The 18,786-nt window shown below is 41.2% G+C and overlaps 1 protein-coding gene across 2 annotated transcripts; it reads right to left on the reverse strand.

Moving 5' to 3' along the window:
• Positions 1-1,745: 1,745 nt before the first annotated feature.
• sf3b1 (splicing factor 3b, subunit 1) lies at positions 1,746-17,216 on the reverse strand. Of its 2 annotated transcripts, XM_058619294.1 has the most exons (24): positions 17,133-17,216; positions 15,635-15,807; positions 15,336-15,437; positions 14,982-15,096; positions 12,839-12,918; positions 12,541-12,726; positions 11,768-12,233; positions 11,553-11,674; positions 10,732-10,929; positions 10,525-10,626; positions 9,330-9,509; positions 9,159-9,245; positions 8,405-8,675; positions 7,624-7,769; positions 7,340-7,486; positions 6,884-7,009; positions 6,487-6,708; positions 6,215-6,397; positions 5,895-6,006; positions 5,133-5,253; positions 4,910-5,041; positions 3,853-4,125; positions 2,880-3,096; positions 1,746-2,386 (listed from the first exon to the last, which is right to left on the reverse strand). In XM_058619294.1, the coding sequence occupies exons 1-24, from the start codon at positions 17,158-17,160 to the stop codon at positions 2,228-2,230; spliced, it is 3,948 nt and encodes a 1,315-aa protein (XP_058475277.1). In that variant the 5' UTR covers positions 17,161-17,216; the 3' UTR covers positions 1,746-2,227. The 2 variants fall into 2 exon arrangements, with proteins under 2 accessions (XP_058475277.1, XP_058475283.1); XM_058619300.1 differs by lacking the exons at positions 14,982-15,096; positions 15,336-15,437; positions 15,635-15,807; positions 17,133-17,216 and adding an exon at positions 13,274-14,884.
• Positions 17,217-18,786: the final 1,570 nt, after the last annotated feature.

Raw genomic sequence — 18,786 nt, forward strand, 5'->3', positions numbered from 1 at the left:
TCTTCTTCTTCTTCTTGTTCTCTCCTCCTCTTTCTTCTTCTCTCCTCCTTCAGATGCAGAAGAGGAGGAGAGGCTTCCTGAGCATCACCCGGCCTCCTCAGTGCTGCCCTCCTGTGGACACAGACGACATGACACCTGAGGGGAAACGAGTTTAAAGACTAAAACCTGTTTTTAGAGAACATTTCAGATATTTCAGACATTTATAGCAGGAGCCGTATCTGCTACTCTGGAGGTTTCAGCCTCAGAGAGAGAGAAAAATACTTTTAAATACCTTTAACAGAAGAACGAATCTCTGACAGAACCACGCTGAAAGATACAGCAGCCATGTGCCGAGACAGGTTGTGGTGAAAGGAAAAATGGGGGTAGAGCACCCTTCCCGTACCCCAGCCCACCTACCAAGTAAAAATGATGTTGTTTTTAGTTGAAATGTAGGCCTGATCCAGGACTTTAGCGTTCCAAAACCGAAAAACACAGCAAAAGTCATTCTTGTCATCTTGTGCCAAACAAACACCCTTATAACCAAATATTTTAATTTAACATAATTACACACTTATAGCAACATACTTACAGGTAGTATATTCAATTTATTTTAACACGTACATCATGAACAGGATGTTTCCACAGTGGCTGTTTCTGGTGATATATATAATATCATTCTGGTGATATATATACATATACATATATATGTATAATTCAGACACAGAGAGAGAATCTGGGTCAAAGCATGAGTCTGAACTGAGGAGAGAGTGGGGGAGGTTTTTTTATACCGTGTGTGTGTGTGTGTGTGTGTGTGTGTGTGTGTGTGTGTGTGTGCGCGTGAAGGGTCAACATTTTTCTCTGTGCTTTTATTTTTAGAACAAATTGATCCACATCCTTTCATCCGCCGTCGTATGATGGGAGTTCAACATTCATGATATGTACGTGAAAACACTGATAAAATGAGATCTCCACAGACAGTTTGTGACAATCAAAATCTTGTGTAGCCATAACTCGCATACAGCAGCTTTACACACCATGGAGATTTTAAAATATGTAAAAAGTGACATTTCTGACCAATTTTTACTCAAAAATATCTGTCCCATCTAATGAGAAGATACAATAAATTAACCATTTTACAGCTGAATACATTTTAGCTGATCCAGGACACGTTTGACTAATTTCTGTACAAAAAACAAATGCTCAATTATCTTTAAAAACGTTTCTTCTCAAAATCAAGTGGAAAAAGAGGACTTTATGTATAGGGTTCACACTAAGTTAGCTTTAAACAGTCAAATCCGTATCACTTTTTCATTATTAATTACTCAATATGCATTGTCCCTTTTTAAATGAATACACTTCAAATTCTAACATCCGTTTAATGCATTTCTAATGTTTCAGCTTCTTAAATGAAAACATTTTTTTTATCCATATAACAAACGAAATCATTAAAACAAGTTTGAGATCCAACAATCGGCATTTTCTGACATTTTATGGACAAAACTGATCAATTATGAAAATAAGAGCTCCAACTCCATGTTTGTGTTTGGAAAACACTGGGTCGAGAACCCAAAAATGGGTCATGGGAGACTTTTTTGGGGTACACAAACAAGTTCGTAAAATGATTTCCAATCTTTTAATTACGATTTCTGTGTTCATGCATAAAATGAAATTCTAAATGAATTTATCAAACCTCTGAGAGATTATTAATGTTTCAAATGATTTTGGGATATTTGTGGAGGGGAAAAAACTTGACATGTGACACAGAGCAGTTTTTATACACAAAGGTTTTATTTTGGTTAAATAAAGCGATGAACAAATAACAGAGTGGGTGTGAAACATGGGTGGAGGACGTTTACGGCCGACTCCGATGCCTACAGCAACAAAATAATCCAAAAAAATATTTAAAACATTGTCCTGACTTTAATTAATGTGATTTTCAACCAAAGGATCATGTGACTGATCAATACTCGCACGGAACATTTAAAAAAAAGAAGAAAAAAAAAAGAATATGGAAAAAAAAAAACAATACGTACAGACTCTACAAGGTTCTTTCCTCCTCTTTATTTCCTCTAATTTTCCACTCATGTTTCTTCTCTTTTTAAAAAGGTTCACTAACTGGCATTCAGGACATTTTCTCTCCGTCGGGATTCTTTCGACAAACATCTGCTGAATTAAAAAGACGGACAGGTGCGACGGTCGAGAGAGGAGGAGGAAAAAAAACAATCAAAGAAAACGCGTGGATTCTTATTTACAGCGCGTACTCCAGCTCGTAGCGCAGGTACATGTTCTTGTCGTCGTTGTACACCTGCGGGTAGTGAGCGATGAGCGCGTCCTGCGAGCCGATGTAGATGGAGTTGTAGATTTTCCAGTAAACGTCTCGGACCTTCCGGGCCGGATGGAACAAACCCTGGACAAGAACAAAAAGCAGATTAATAAACTTTTATCCCCTGACCCGCAGATAAAAATGACAAATTAAAGAAAATAACAGATTTATCAATGAAAATTAACATTACTTTCATCCATAGTGGAGTTTTTCTGACTATTCAGCTTCTTAAATGTGAATATTTTCTGGTGTTCTTTGCTCCATAGAGCAAAGAAATGATAAAGAAATTAATAATTTTTTGTTTGTGGACCAAAATTAGACATTTGAGATCATCAACATTTTCTGGACAAAACGATAACCCAAAAAAAAATAATCGACAGTTTATTAGTTTCAGCCCTAATTGTGGCACATAAAAAAAGAAATCACAAGGACTGTATGTAGGCGTGTTTGACCATAAGTCACTCACAATAATAGAGCAATAAGCAATAATATCCTACATTGTGCCATCACTAGTTGTGGGTGCAGTGCAGACGATATTAATGTAGTAAAGACAAAGCTTCAGTGCAGTAATCTTTACCTGTAAGCAGTACTGTAGCATGCGACAGGGTCCGATGGCGACCCTCAGCCCCTCCAGCGCTCCCATGACGGCCTGGATGACGTGAGGCGACGTCTCAAACACGTTGGGCCACACGTAGTTCAGCAGGTGGTTGAGCGAGTCTTCGCAGCCGAAACCGTACACGCCCAGAGACATGTGCTGCACCACGGCGCTCGCCGTCTGTCTGTGGACCAGGTCTCTGCAGGAAGAGGAGGACACATGGACACCGTCAAAACACTCACTCACACAGGTGGAAATTAACAATTTTACCCTTGAAATACCAGTTTTTCCTCTTAAACTCTTAAATAATTTAACATTAAAAAAGTAAATATACAGTATTTTCTATGGAATAAAATATACAAGTGTGTTCCAAACTCTCTTTATGGGGACCCAGTTTTAAAATTTGTGCTTATTTACAGCCATGTCTGTAACAACCGATGCCATTTTATCAAATGGTAAATAAATAGTTTTCCAAGAAATGTTTGGTAAATTCATTAAAGTGTAATTTAAAAGTAAAACATCTTAACCAAAAATGCTAAGAAAATTACAACAATTTGTTGGCCAACATTGGTAATGATTAAAAATGTATTTAACTTCCAGTATTAGTAGTATAGGCTTCCATTGGCCATTTAAAAATAAACATTGCCACCTACTGGACGACCAGGAACATTACATCCATGCCAAACAAAGGAAAATGGGTCAGTGACGCCAAGACCACAGAATTAAGTTATAAAATCATGAAATGTAAGACAATAAAAAGCTAAAATTGACACGTTTTCAACAGGTACATTTTTTGTACTTAAGGTGACGAGTGTCACAATTTTCTTTTTACATTACATTATATTAAGTGAACTCTGGAGGGGCAGAGGTCACTAAAAATACAAACCGTTGACATGTTTTAAGCCATATTCATGTATACAGCCACAATTTAAGATGAAAAATTGTGCTAGCTCACCTGTCCATGAGCGCGTCCTCCAGCAGCGGCGTGACGGCGTAGATGTAGTCTTTGCCCATCTCACCGATGTACTCGAACAGGAAGGAGAGGGACTTGAGCACACCGTTCTGGACGTTGAGCTCGGGCACGCGGTACTCGTTCATGAGCGCCGGCAGCACGGTAAACGGCGAGCAGGTCTCGGCGACGATGGCGATGGCCACGGTTGTGCAGACCCTGTTCTGGCGCTCCTGGACCTTCAGGTTGTTGAGCAGCGTCGCCAAGACGTCGTGAGGACTGAGAGGAGATAGAGAGAGTTATTATAGTGTGGTGAATATTTACAATCATTACTAACAATTACACTTTCACTACGTTTAATTTATGACTTTTTAAACACCTCGTTGAATTAATGCTTAGTAGCAGTTAAATGGAGAACCAGTTAATGAGGCTTCAATATTCCTTAAAAATAATAAATTTAACCCTTGAGGGACTATCAGCTAAGACAGTAAAAGGTAATAAACATTTTGACATTTATGAATGAGTATTAAAATAAACAGAATGTACAGTACAAACATTAAACAAAATATTAACAGTAAACTAGGACTGCACTTGAGGTATTGATTATATAAATTATATTACATCTTTCACAATATTTTTACAGAGTAGACACTAGGATGTGTCAAATATTCTGTTTTCTGAGACATAAATGTTATCATATCATGAATTAATAGGATTGTGTTGGTTCCAACTGAACTGAAATAAAAAAGTTTTAATATTGACTATGCTGCTGATTATTTTTGTTTGTAATATTTGAAAAAGAGTAGAAAAGATAAGGGCTGCAACTAATGATTATTTTCATAATGGATTCATGTGTAGATTTTCTCAATTAGCTCATAAAATATCAAAAAATGTTGATCTGTTTTGTCAACTGTGGAAATGATGTTCTCAAATGTCTTGTTTTTGTCCACAATCCAAAATGAGTCAGAATTAATGATTTCTTGATGCAGTTACCCTGAGAGTGAAAATAACATTTCTATATTGGCATAGATATCAAAATAAACAAAATATGCTTTGTGCTCACCCGATGGCTTTAGCGATGTAACCAAACGTGTTGACGGTGGCTCTGCGAATGGCCTTCTTGTGAGCCTTAAGCAGCTCCAGCAGCTCAAAACAAATCCTCATCCACTCTCTGGCCGACACATACTCCGCTCCCCTGAAAAACACATTTATAATATAATACACTTTATTTATAGAAACTCCACATTACAACATCGACAAAGTTGGAAAGAGAACGTTCCACTGACCTGTCAGCGATTCTGCCCACCAGGTCGATGCAGTTCTCCTGCACCTTCTCGTGTCTGTTCTTCAGGATGGGAGTCAGACGAGGAAGCAGGTCTTTGATGGGTGGAGTCATCTTGTGCATACCTGAAGACAAAAAAAATATTCAATTAGATAATCAAGTTTGGCTTTTCTGAACATCCTGAAGTATGAAGGTGAAACAGGAAACCACTCAGACCTGGTATTAACATCTCCTGTGACAATATGATCACATCTAGCTTCACTTGCCTTTTATTTAACAACATGCGACGTCTTTTAGCAAATAAAATCTCCAAAACCTCAAAATCATCTTCTCAAATGTCTTGTTTTGTCGGTAAAACCAGTTTTAAATGATTAAAACTGTTACAGAGTGAAAAATAGAGAATTTATTAATAAACAAGAAGCTGAAAAACCTGAGAACTTGTTTTGATTAATAAAAAAAACACACATAGATCCAATCTATAACTAAAACAGGCGACTATTAGCTTTGTAATCGAGTAATCGTTGGAGCCACGAGTTTCCGTGGGTTCATTTTGCAACGCTGGCTGTAAAAAAAACCCGTAAAACTGTGACAGATCATAGGACATCAGCTAAAGAAGCAAACTCTAATCCCTCCGGAGGACAGACTGTGTTCATGAAGCTCAGGAATGAAGACAAAAGTGTCCTCTGTGATCAGATCTGAGGACACATTGAGGACGATTCTGGATCCTTCAGAGATAATACCAGGTTATCTTGGAGTGGCGACTTACCGATGACATTGACGATGGCCTTCAAAGCTCCCAGGATGCTTCCCAACACTTCAGGATACTCCTCTCCCAGGTACTCGTATAGCACCACACCCAAGTGACCCATCAGCTTCTCCTGCAGGGAAACACAGTAAAAAAAAAAGTGGCATTAGCTTCTGAAGTACATTTGTAAATGTGGAGAATAAACAGCTGGAGAATATTAGGAATTATCCAGAGTTTTCCTGCTGTGTTGTCGAGATTCTCTGGAAATCTAAGGAGGTAAAACTAGGAATCAGCAGTTCTGGAAAACGTCTGAAAGCAGCTCATGTCTTTAAACATTTTACCTCCTGGCAGGTCTTCATGACCACGGCAGTGCGGGAGATGAGGTCAGCGGCCTGCTGACGGACTTTGGCCGACTTGTTGTTCAGACGCCACAGCACCGTACCGCAGATCTGAGGCAGGTACGGCTTGACGCGCTTGCCGAGGGCGTTCACCACCGTGCCGAAACCGTTCAGCATCACCGAGTCCTGGAGGAAGAGTAAGATGAGGGGTCATTAAACGCCTGTCAACGTCACATCACTCATATTTGACACTCAAGCCCGTGGTGACTCCTCACCTCTGTCGTCTGCTCCTGGAAGGCGTACAGGATACCGTCGATCAGCTGCTCCTCCAGCTTGTGGTCGATGTCGGCGGCGCCCAGGTTGCCCATGATTTTCTCGATGGTCTCCATCACCATCTTTCTGTACTGCTCAGCTTCGTCTTTCAGGTCGTCCACGATGCGAGAAATGATCTCCGCCGCTCCCACTTTGTTGGCCAACTCCACCGTGGTGTCCACCAACTGTTAGAAGAAGAGAGAAGGTCCAAACACTTAAGAGGTGTGGTGGAAAAACATCTCAGTTCAAAAGGGAAAGGGAACCGTGCACCACAGGAACAGACTTTACAGAGGCTTTAAAAATAAAAGACTCGTCTCTTAGGTTCATGTGTTCAGTACAGGTTAGCGAGTCCCTTCTCACCTGTCTGTAGTTACGTCTGTCCAGAGCCATCCTGTGCTGCCAGAAGTGCTTGAAGAACGGAGGCAGGATCTCCGTCTTGATGTAGTTCGCTTCCACACCGTCAGTGCCGCAACACTGCTTCACCACCTACACAACACAGACAGAATATTAAGATTTTATTTCATTTTAAACCAGGTCTGGTTTGAGTTTTGTCAGATATTTTAATGCATTTGATAAAATTGTTAAAAAAAGTTGTTGTTTTTTAATGTCTGTCTTCAGAGCACACATGTTTTAATGAGTCTGAAGTTGTAGCCAACGGTTGCAGAGTGAGAACAGAAAAGACAAAAAGACATCAGATCTGCTGATTCTCATGTTGGCGTCACTGTAGCGAACTACTAGCCCGGTTGAACCACGAGGAGGTTGAACAGGCGAGAATGAGTCGCAGGAAGTGGATCTAAATGAGTGCTTCCCCGTTACCTTCAGCACAATCTTTTTCATCTCCTCGTCCGGGGACTGGAACTCCCTGATGAGGATCAGCATCACCTCTCTGGTGTAGTAGTTGGCGTACTCGGCGTCCATCAGCGGGATCAGGTAACCGATGGCTTTGAGGAAAGCAGCCAGACCCTGGTGGCGAGACGTGAAGTGTGAACACCTTTATTTATACAAAGGAGATGTCTAACCTAATCTGGAGACACCTTCTGTTCACTTCCCCGCTAATATTCACGATTTATTATTGTCATTGTATTATATTCAGTGCCTACCTTTCCTCTGTGCTGCCTGATACCCTTCCACAGTGGCTTGAGCACGGAGTCGAAAGACTCGATACCGTAGGGAGTGGCAGCTTCAGCGAGAGCAGCGATGGCCAGAGCGCTGATGGTCCTCACCTTCTGCTGCTCGTCCACCAGACCTGTGGTCCAAAAAAACACCAAAGAGCAGTGTTAATGCCACTGAACTATATCTACAGGTTTAAAATCGATTAATAAATCGACTGTCATCTATTTTGACACTTGATTTGAGAGGTTTCAGTAGTTTTTCAGCTTGTTAAATGAGAATATTTGTTGTTTGCTTTGCTTCATTTAACAAATAAACCATTAAAACTGCTCACATTTCAAGGTATGGGAAACACTGATCAACATTTTTCGATGATAAATCAAGAAATGATGGTTACTTACAGCTCTAATTTAAAAGGTTCAGATGTGGGCCAAAGAAAATAGTGGCAAAAAAATGACTCAGTGATAAATGGATTAGTGGAATAGCTGGAGATCCATTTAGTAATCGATGAATTGGAGGCCACAAAATAAACAGGAAACACTGGTTTCACTGGTATAAAGTGAGACGAAGATTATCAGATGATAATAATTGAACAGTGGGGAGAACTTGCAGCGATAATATTGCAAATCCAAGTTACTTTGGAATATAATCATGAAAAACTAGAACAGCTAAATTTTACTCATCAATTATACACAGAGCAGATCTTTAAAGATAATAATTACGACAGTTCCGCCCCCCCAACGTTAAAGAGAGAGAATACACGTGACTGACCGTGCTCGATGATCTCCACCAAACTGCGGAGATGCGGCAGGATGGCGCAGCCCATGAGGATGGCGATCTGCTGCACGATCTTGATGCCAGTGTGCCGGGCCTGCCACGACTTCTTGCTCTTACACACGGCTTTGAGGAACGGCAACAGCGAGGGGATGCCCAGAGCCGAGGCCACCACGGCGAAGGCTCGGGCCGTGGTGTTCCTGACGTACTCGTCCATGTTGTCAATGTCGGGCCTCATGGTGGAGATCATCGTGGCCAAACCAGCAGCCTGAAACACACAGACACGTGTCAAATCTTTCTTCCTCTGTTCAATATTTTGGTTCTGATTTACATGTTGATAATTTTCTTGGTTTACTGATAGTTTTTTCTTTCTTTAAATTTTAAACTCAATCCAAAATTAAAAGTCAATTCAGGATCAAAATAGCAACTAAAAGTCAACAAAGACATAACTTAAAGAACTAACCAGTGCAACTTTTAGATGGATTCCAAAAAAGGGGAAATTATGGTCAGTAAATGCCGGGTAAAATGATGGGATCTAATCAAAAATGTCAATAAATATGAATCACTAACTAATGAACTGATGTAACCAACGGGTGCAGGTTGAGAACAGACCGGAAATGTGTGTCCGGTTTGCTGAATCTCGTGTTGGTGTTGATTTAGCGAACAACTAGCTCTGACGTGACCACAGACTGGTCACACAGACGAGAATAGTTCGCAAAAAAAAAACAAAAAAAGGTGGGTCATATTTTACCTTTGCCAAGTTAGAGATGATTTCTCTGCCCTCCACTCTGGCGTAGTAGTCTTCATCAATCAGCAGCGGCTCAATCACCACCAGGATCTGCACACAAAAAGGAAAAGTCTCAGACACGGTCCAACCTTTAACATCCTATAAAAAAAAACAACGTCTTTGAGCACATTGTACCTTGTGCACGTATGGTCGGACCAGGTCGTCCAGTTTGTACAGAATGCGGTCAATGACTTTGACCAGCAGGTGGCGCTCCTGGTCCTCCAGAGTGGGCGACATGAGCAGTGGCAGGATCTGGTTGAAGAGAGGACCCGCTCCGAACTCACGAGCTTTGTCTGTGATCTGACGCAGAGCGGCCTGAAACAGAGAGAAGACGATACATCAGTCAGTGAGAGAGGTTAAATAAATCAGTTTATTAGGTGGATATTAATCTGATATTTATGTTTTATAAGTGTTAAAAATGTCCTTAGTCGATGTCTGACAGAAGACTTAATGTTAGTGATAAAGAAGCTGTACAATTTGAATGAACCAATCCAATCAAATCACTGGATTGGGAATCAGAAAAAAGTAAAAATCAGACATAAAAGTGTAGCTACTCATGCTAATAAAGATGGGACGGTGTGAATATTTCATGTCACTATTATCCTTCCCAAAACAATTGCTATTCATGATATAAAAAAAAGAAAAGAAAATCAAAGTGCATGAATTAAGTGGAAAAATAAGAATGTTATAAATGATATAACATTCTGCGAGAAATTATAGTTTTCATAATAATTCATACTTTTATAGATGAATCGACATTTTTTTTTATTCAAGTTGTCAACCGTGTTTATAAAAACTTCAAAATGTCTTCATTTTGTCCACAACCTTCAGTTTTAATGATTTTTATGAAAAACTTGCTTTAATTATTTTTTTAAAACTCACTCAAACCAATTAATCAATGAACCATTGTAGCCCTGAAAAATTAAGGGTATTTTCCAGTCAGGATTATCCAGAAAATAGAAATTCCCCATAAGTAACTTGTTATGAGACACATTCATGGTTCATATAAAGGAAGTGTAAACTATTTAACTTTCCAAGAACAATGAAAATAAACCATAAACATAACAGACACACGCTCATCTGACGCCCACATTACATTTTAACCGTATAACGTAGGTTGCTAATTATTTGTCTTGTTACCTGATTTCGGGCAACTGATGTAAAATCTCGCAATTGTGCTCATTGCAGCATATTAACAGTGATGCTTCTGCCGTGTCCTAACTCAATAAATAAGTGCGATTAAGTGGTTTCATTTGTGTCAGACTGATACAGATAAAGGGGGCGGGAGTGAAATAATGTGTGTGTGAGGAAGTGACGACAGTGACCCCACCTTCCTCATGGGTGGCGTTCCATTTTTAATCTTCAGCAGGAGCTTCATGATCTTCCTCTCCTTCTGCTCCTCTGGGCTCAGCGTGGACTCGTCCACTTCCACCTGAGACGGACACACAAGAGTCAGGGTCAGAACACTCTGAACTTCAGAGAGAGAAACAAACGCCTGATGTGATTTGTACGTGTCCTGCGTGCGTCAGTCACTCACCAGCAGTTTGTCAAAATACTGGATGTCGTCAGGTTTGAGGAAGGGCAGGTTTCCTGAGGGCTGGTCGTTCATCTGCTTCGTGGTGCGGTCCTCCACCTGCATGTGGAAACCGGTCATGCCGCCAATGGGAGTGGGCGTGGCCGACAGCTTGCGGGCCGGAGTGCGGATCGGCACGTAACCGGCGGGTGGGGGCAAAACCTGCAGAGAAGAGACAAAGAAACTGTCAGCACTTACTGTCTCTCATCCTGCTCATGTTACGCTTTACCTCATATTTACTAGCCTTACACGGCAAAATAGTCATCTATTGTAAATTAAAAAATGGTCGCCGTGTCCCGGTTGCAAAACAAACCCCAGGCCTTTTACACACAGCTCGTGCAACCAGGCTCCCATTGGACGACACCAGCTGTCAATTATACTTGTGTCCAACTTATAAATGCAGTACTTCATTGTGTGTTTTCCTATAAATGGGAATATAGTTCACAAAAACTGACACTTTCTATTGAAAAATAGCTCAAATTAGCAATTGAGACCAGTAACTCCTTGGGTAGGGTTGCAACTAAAGACTGTCATTGTCAATGAATCTTGTTTGGTCCAGAAAATGAAAGAAAATGTTTATTGGCTTTTTCAAAATGTCTTGTATTTCTCTCTTTTTAAATCATTTAATTGTGACCATGTACTGTTGTGCATAAAGAATGCCTTTTGAATTAAGTCTTTATGCTTGTGTAGTTGTAATTTGTTATTTTTTGTGTACTGTATATTCTGTGTGGTGAAAACTTGACAACATAATTGCCAATGACAAATAAATAAAAAGTGGCACTGACCTTGTATCCCTCTGGAAACATGGCGTCGAGCTCCTCGTCTGTGAGAGGCCGGTTCCTTTCATCGATCTCCTTCTCCCACCTCCACGCCTGCAGCTGCTCTGGCGTCATGCTCATCAGGTGACCTGAAGAAAAACAAGAGGAAACTGATTTAAAAAAGGCTCGAAGAGATTATTGTGAAAGAGACATGGACTCAAACACGAAACAAAATGGTGGACCTGGTGTTGGGGTGGCCATGTTCATCGCTGGTGTCCCTATGGGGGTCTTTCCGGGGGTATGCAGTGGCGTTGAGGGTCCCATCTGACTGGCAGGCGTTTCGTCCCATCGAGATTTCCTCTTGGATGCTCCTGGCGTTGGAGTCTCACCCACCGACTCGTCTCCTCGGTCTGTGCGCGGGGTTTCAGCCCAGCCGCTCCCGTGTCCCGGGGTCTCCCTCTCCGTCTTCGGGGTCTCGTCCCAGCGGTTCTTGCGCACGCTGCCCGTGGCTCCGCCGTGGCCCGGCGTGGCGTGTCCGGGGGTGTCTCTGCCGGGAGTGGCAGCCCCTGCGGGTGTGTGGCTGGGAGTGGGGTCCCACATGCGGGAGCTGGGAGTGGCACCCGGGGTCTCGCTGCCTTTGGGGCGGCCGGGGGTTTCATCCCATCGGCTGTTTGAGGGCGTGTGTCCGGGGGTGTGTCCCGGAGTTTGCTGAGAGAAATCAGAAACGAGGTTAAGTCACAGTGCACATGGACACGCGTGTACAAGTTCAGGTTATACCAAATAAATCTAATAACATGTGTCTTTCACTTTATGTTAGTTAGTTAGACAAGTCTTTCCAGACAAATAACAGAGTTTGTGTTACTCTGAAAACCACCCGCACCAAAGTCCATCGAGAAAATCAACAATTTTACATCACAGCACACAGGAGTCTTTTTATTAATTGTCTAAAATCAGATTATAATATAAAAAGAAACTGGACTATGACAATAATGAGTAAGTAGGCTGAAATGTTCACCTCAGCATTGGAGTCAGCCTGGTCCCAGCTGGACATCTTTTTGGGTGTAGTATTAGAGGGGGTCTGGTCAGCTGTCTGGTCCCAGCGACGCTTGCGTTTTGCGGCTGCTTGGCTGGCAGCAGACCCGTTGACAGCTTTCAGTTCCCCTGCTTTGGCCTTCTCCACCATCTGCAGACGGATCTCTCTCTGTGGGCGAAACGCCACAAATGTTACGGATGAATGACACAAACTGAACAGACACAAACCACAGGACTAGTTTGTGGTTTAACCAAATCTAAAGCAGCAGAGAGCGACTCACCTCCTCTTTAGATAAGTTCTGTTCCAACATGACGTCCACATACGACCTGACCTGCATCTTGGGGTCCGGCGTTTTGCCCCCTGCGCGAAAGAGCACCAACAAGAACAAAGGGACACTCATCAGTTCACACTCCAGGGACCCGGGTTTATCACAAAGACAGCAAGCACAAACACAGCCAGCTAATCCTGACTCTTAAAACCAACAGATTTACTTATGTTCCTGTTTTTCTTTTTAAAAAAAGACAACAAAAGTCCTACTTAATTACATACAAATATGCATTTGTCTCTCTTTAAATACAGTCGTAACATTCTAGAGAAAAAAAACAAGCAGATACATAGAGAGAAGAGCTGTGGTTGTTTCTCTTTTAAGTGGATTAAGAAGTTTATAGCCATCACTGATGCAGGGGTCCTGGGCTGTGCTCTTCAGAATACGTACACTTTCAGTGCCAAGGGTCCATCTGCAGTCAGACTTCAACCGGCAGAAAAGAAGCCTAGAAAATTTCTCTTTACCATTAGTAACACTTTGGAAAAGGGTTTGAACTCACACATAACAGTATACCACCTGTGATGCAATGATTGAGGCACTCAAAAATAGGAAAAAAACTAAAACTAAAAAGCATCTTCTTGGGGACATAACCTCAAATTTAGACAAAAAAAATGCATGAGCTCCAGATCCCCAATTCTTATAACTAGCAGATAAAGTGAGGATACATCTAGAAATGGCACTAAACATTTTGCATTCACATAAAATGAATAATCCCATATGACATAGGGACTCATTAGGACCCTAAGATTTGGAAGGTACTTCAGCAAAAATACCTTGTAGTCCAATATTTGGGCAGTAACTTTCCATCAAGAATGCATAGGAGAGTTTATCTTGTTTTGGGGGAAAAAGCCAAATAGAAAAACTAAGAAATATCTCTGGGGCTGAGGTTTGTAGTAGCTGGGCTGCATCTGACTTGCCTCACAGCCCCCCCAAAAAAAAGCAGCCAGTGGACCCTGACCAAACTGACAAGTTCACACTTCTGTGCTCCCCATAACCTACACAGGATGAGTTGCTGCACCCTTAACAGAGGGCAGTACAGGACTGGCAAAGCAGTACTGCTGTAGGAGAGAAATTAAGGACAGTTAGTATGGGCCTGTGGTATTGTGGTACACAATTTGATAACATATTTCTATTTTACAGAGAGAGTTGTAAAATAAAAATATATTTACACAACAACTTTCGTACAAAAGAGCTCTCTCTACATGCAGCCTTTAGGGAAACCTAGACCCAACCGGAGTCAGTCAGGCCATTAAAGCTTAGAGTCTCAGGGGACGCGAAGACAGAATAAAAATTAAACTGCCATTTACAGGCAGCTTTGACCTCTTCCGAATCTAGATAAGAGCTCCTGAGGTCATAAAATGACACTTATCTTTGAGCCCAGACAAAGAATCCGGGCCCTTATTGACAAATTAATAAATTATGTTTTTTTAAGCGTCTTTACTCGTCTGCTCTCACTACTCTACAGCTCCGTCTAAGACAAAATGGCATGTTTTATTTTATGTGATTGTGAAGCTTACTGTTCTGTGTACCATAAGTGTTCCGTGGAACTCAATCATTTAGGTTCTAGTTTAGCGTCTGTGCTCGGCAAATGCACCACACTAAGTCAACTAACCCTCTTCCTCGAATATCAAAAGGACGCTACACTTTCCCCACCATTATTAAGGCTGACACCAACAACCCTTCGACCCACACACAACCCATCTGCGACCCACGTTTGTTAGGTGAAACGCCCCTTTAAAAACAAAGAGCACCTAACCACCTCTCCCACTGAAAAGCATGGCAACCCCCAAAGTGGGAAGTATGACATTAATTTGCCCGCTCCCGACAAAAAAAGGAAATACAATCTGTAAAGAAAGTTGGGGAGAAAAGCGACGACGACAGAAGAGAAATTCTGACCACGTAGGATTGACCACGGGGAAGGCATCAGGTCTGGGAGGCAAGCAATTGCATTGTGGTCGAAGGGTTGAACAGCAAAACCACCATGGGTTGTAATTATTATGAGGGGGGTGTCACACAAAACAAAAAACATGGACCATGAAAAGGGCAGAAAGACATGGGGAAGACTGAATGAAAACAAAAAAATATATGAAAAATTTACCATCTGCAAAAGGGTCGAGACGCTCGGGCGAGATGATCATCTGTCTGCGCCGGGCTTTGTACTCGTCCTCGCGGTCTGCGATCTTCTGTGGACGGTGCTCTGCAAACGGGTCGTACTGCAAAGCGAAGGAGGACACGGAGCGCGTTAGTGGATTTCTACAGTGAAAACAACAACTACAACAAAAACTACATATAAAAAAGGAACATATAGATGCGTTTCACTTCCACCCCATCTCATATCTGTTGAACAGTATTTGACAGGCTCCAAACACCAACATATTCAATTATTGAGAAGATTTGACTGCAAGGAAATCAGGGAAATCCCATATTTTGAGGACAGCAAAACAACACATACTTGCTCATCTGACTGAGGAATGGCATTGAGTATTGCCACTGGTGCGTTGTAGCCGGGCTTCTTTTGGCCCAGCAAGCTTGTAGCTGTGTCCTCTTCATCGTCCTGCGGAGAAACAGAGACAAACCAGAGTCTAGTCAAATCTCACCAAAAATGGCAAGACTCTCCTAGCTCGCATGCGACAGACACGGGGGGAGCAGTCAAGCTCCAGAGGGAAACTGTGGAACTGGATTGATATTTGTGGTTTACAAACACTCAGTAGTGATGGAATGTAGAGATGCCACAGGTAACAAAACACTTACCTCTTCCTGTTCATTGGCAGCAATGGAAGTGACATATCCGGCAAAGCGACTGTCGCTGCCTCCATAGATCTCCTGGTCAAAAAAGCCAGTGGAAACAAAACCCACTCCCTGTTCTCCCTCCTCCACCAGGGAAGCCTTCATGCCCTGGATCTCCAGGATCTGGGCCTCGATGTCTAAAAAAAAAAAAAAAAAAAAAAGAACAAACAAGACAGTGAGAAGTTGTGCAACGAACAACTTATTCAAGTATGCAGAACTCATAAAAAACATTTTTATGTTCAAACACAGACCAAATGCCAAGTGATAGAACCAACACGAGCCGAAAACACCATAACAGTGTAAACATTTAAAGCGGCACCGGACAATCGGCGCCATCATGTTGAAAAAATCATGTCTGCTCAATAGTAGAGACTTCACAGATTCCAACGGTACCATTTATATCACTTTACGACCAAAAATCACGGAACCAGCCGCAAAATAAGAGCAAAACAACTAACTTCCATGAAATACAACCAGAATTGTTGTCTTACCTTTGTTGGTGAGGAAAACCTAACATGACAATACGACTGAGTGAACAATTGTGTTTTTCTGACACACTGGTTGTTTTGAAATGGCATTAGATATGGTAAAAGGGACTAATAATACTTGACAGGCATATTCAAATGGGAAAGTTAATATATAGTCCATCATTAAATCAACAAAACCTTCATTTTAAACCAGGTCTGTGTAACAAATGTTGTGCAAACAATACGTTGCCATTGTTACATTTTCAAGATGTAGTTAATTTCCGGTCTTGTTTGTCCCTTAATATAACCAGGGGAGGAACACTGAGTTCAATAACTTATTGTAATTAATCCAGGCCAGATCTCCCACGAAAATCTGAGTGGGGTTTTACCCTGGTTTAACAAGAACACACACACGTGGAAAAACACATAGTAATTTCAAGGTTTAAAACAACGGTGCGGTCTGGAAAAGGCCAGCGTCCTTGTACTGGTCAAGTACAGATCACAATCACCAAAAGAAAAACCAAACAAACGCATATGTAAACCGATTCTTTCTTGTGTAACTGTGGATTAACTGCAGTGTCGTGAATGCATACATCCAATGAGTGGCTAACACCGCTAGCCACATGAGAACAGAAATTACAAAAACATGGAAATAAAACGGATGCAACTACACAGTAACCATTTGTTAAAAAAGAACTGGGTACATAACTTGAATAACAGATGTTGGTGGTGTCTGTTAAATTATTAAAAAGTGGCAAATACTACAGTGTAGCTGTGTAAAGCTAACAGGCTAGCAACCAGCGCCATTATCTTGACGGTCCGCGTTGTTGTGTCGTATCACGGCCTGCTGCGTTTCCTGTTCAAAAGCAACATTTACTCGCAGCCAATGCGTCTTTCTGACACTGAATCTGTGAAATAACAACTTTCGCTATATTACATGACAGAAAGTGGTATCAAAACGAGCATTTAGTATGATATTTCTCGAAATAGTTTACCTTCGTGCGTTTTGGCGATCTTCGCCATTTTGATGGTTGGTGATGGAGTCTGAAACCGGATGTAGGCTGATATGTACTTCCGTCTTTTTCAATCCGCTTACGATACGTTTCACTTACGTAAAGTTTTTTTTTAGTATTTAGGCCAGCGAGAATTTAAAACACGAGTTGTATGAAAAACATTTATTTGTTCTCACCGAAAAATATCTTTGTCATATTTATTGATTTAAATATATCTATTTCTAATTTTTTATTTTGGATTTTTTTCAGGATCTGTTTTTATAAATGAATGTGATTGCTCATAAGCTCCACCTCGATAGCTCATGTGAGCCAGTAATTCAGCAAAACAGAGCTGTATTTTATAGGTCAATTGTAAGCAAATATGTCCCAGACTTGAATCCAGTCTAAAGGGGCCCCTTTCAGATATCAGGGGTGAATAACTTAACCCATGTTCTATGATTGAGGGGCCCATATATACCACAAAACATAACCAGTGTCATTTAGGTTCAGGGCCCCAAATTGCGAGATCAATAACGTACGTAATGGACCCCTGTGCCTCGGTCTGGCCAGTTTAATTATCCATTCTTTAGAAGGGGCAAAGAAACTGGTATGTAATTACAATTATTTTTTGTTATACGGAGCCAAGAAACCAATCTCAGAAGTTGTTTTAATGCTCTAAAAGAAAATTCTCAAAACAATCACTATAGTAACCAATTGATAAGTAAGTAAATGTGAGTAAACGACTTAGCATCGTACATAAGTAACTGTAACTGTTTTGTTGTGCTTTTTGTACTTTTTGAGTCAACATAGTAGGGAGTTTTTAAAAAAGAGTTTAGTAGTGACTTTTTAATTTGACTAATCCTTATCTTATCCCTATTTTTAACTTCACCTGAAATAACCCGTGAAGCAGGGGTTGCCAAGTGTAACAATGGCCTGGGGCCAATTTCTTCTTGTATTTAATTTGGCCAATATTCCACTAACCTTTTTTCTTCAAATATAAACTTTCTTGTAATAAAATGGCAAATTTAAGAGATGTTTTGGATTTGAAAAAAGTAACTTGACTTTACCACAGACGGTCTTAAAACTGCTCTCTGACTCAATGGATCCTTCAGAATAAAGCCTCTAATTTCTGCATGATTTTGTCGTTTTTGTGAAGATTAGCAAATCATTTAAAGAAAGTGTCAAACCCGCGGGCCGTGGGCCAGATGCAGCCCTCCAATGGATTTCATTAGGCCCACCACATACGATGACCCAATTTCCCCTTGAGGATAAATAAAGTTATCTGTCTATCAATCAATCAATCTATCTATCTATCTATCTATCTTGCATCATAAACACGTTTTTATTATGACCTATAGAGTGTTCCACATCAAAACAAACAATTTTATTTTGAAATTCTGTGAAATATTGTCACTAATAATTTAATTTCTCCTCAGTGGCCCCCAGGTCACGTTAAAAACCAAAATTCCAGATCGAACAAGATGTTTTAAAGGTCAGTAAGTAACTCAGTGACCACACAGTGTGAGAGAGTGCGACCTTGTTAAAGCACTGCGGGGCCACAGCGTGTGTGTGTGTGTGTGTGTGTGTTTGAAAAGGTTAAAAAGCAAACAGAGCAGCAACCTGAGAGCCAACATCTCGTGACATTCCTGCGCGCTCG

Source organism: Solea solea, chromosome 2 (assembly GCF_958295425.1).
Source record: "Solea solea chromosome 2, fSolSol10.1, whole genome shotgun sequence".
NCBI lineage: Eukaryota > Metazoa > Chordata > Actinopteri > Pleuronectiformes > Soleidae > Solea > Solea solea.

Coding starts and splice junctions, on each gene's coding strand:
- sf3b1 (XM_058619294.1), bottom strand. CDS start 17,160: ATGGCGAAGATCGCCAAAACGCACGAAG. Junction 15,438..15,634: donor CTGCCAATGAACAGGAAGAG/GTAAGTGTTTTG, acceptor GTTTCTCCGCAG/GACGATGAAGAGGACACAGC. Junction 12,919..14,981: donor TCTCGACCCTTTTGCAGATG/GTAAATTTTTCA, acceptor TCTTTCGCGCAG/GGGGCAAAACGCCGGACCCC.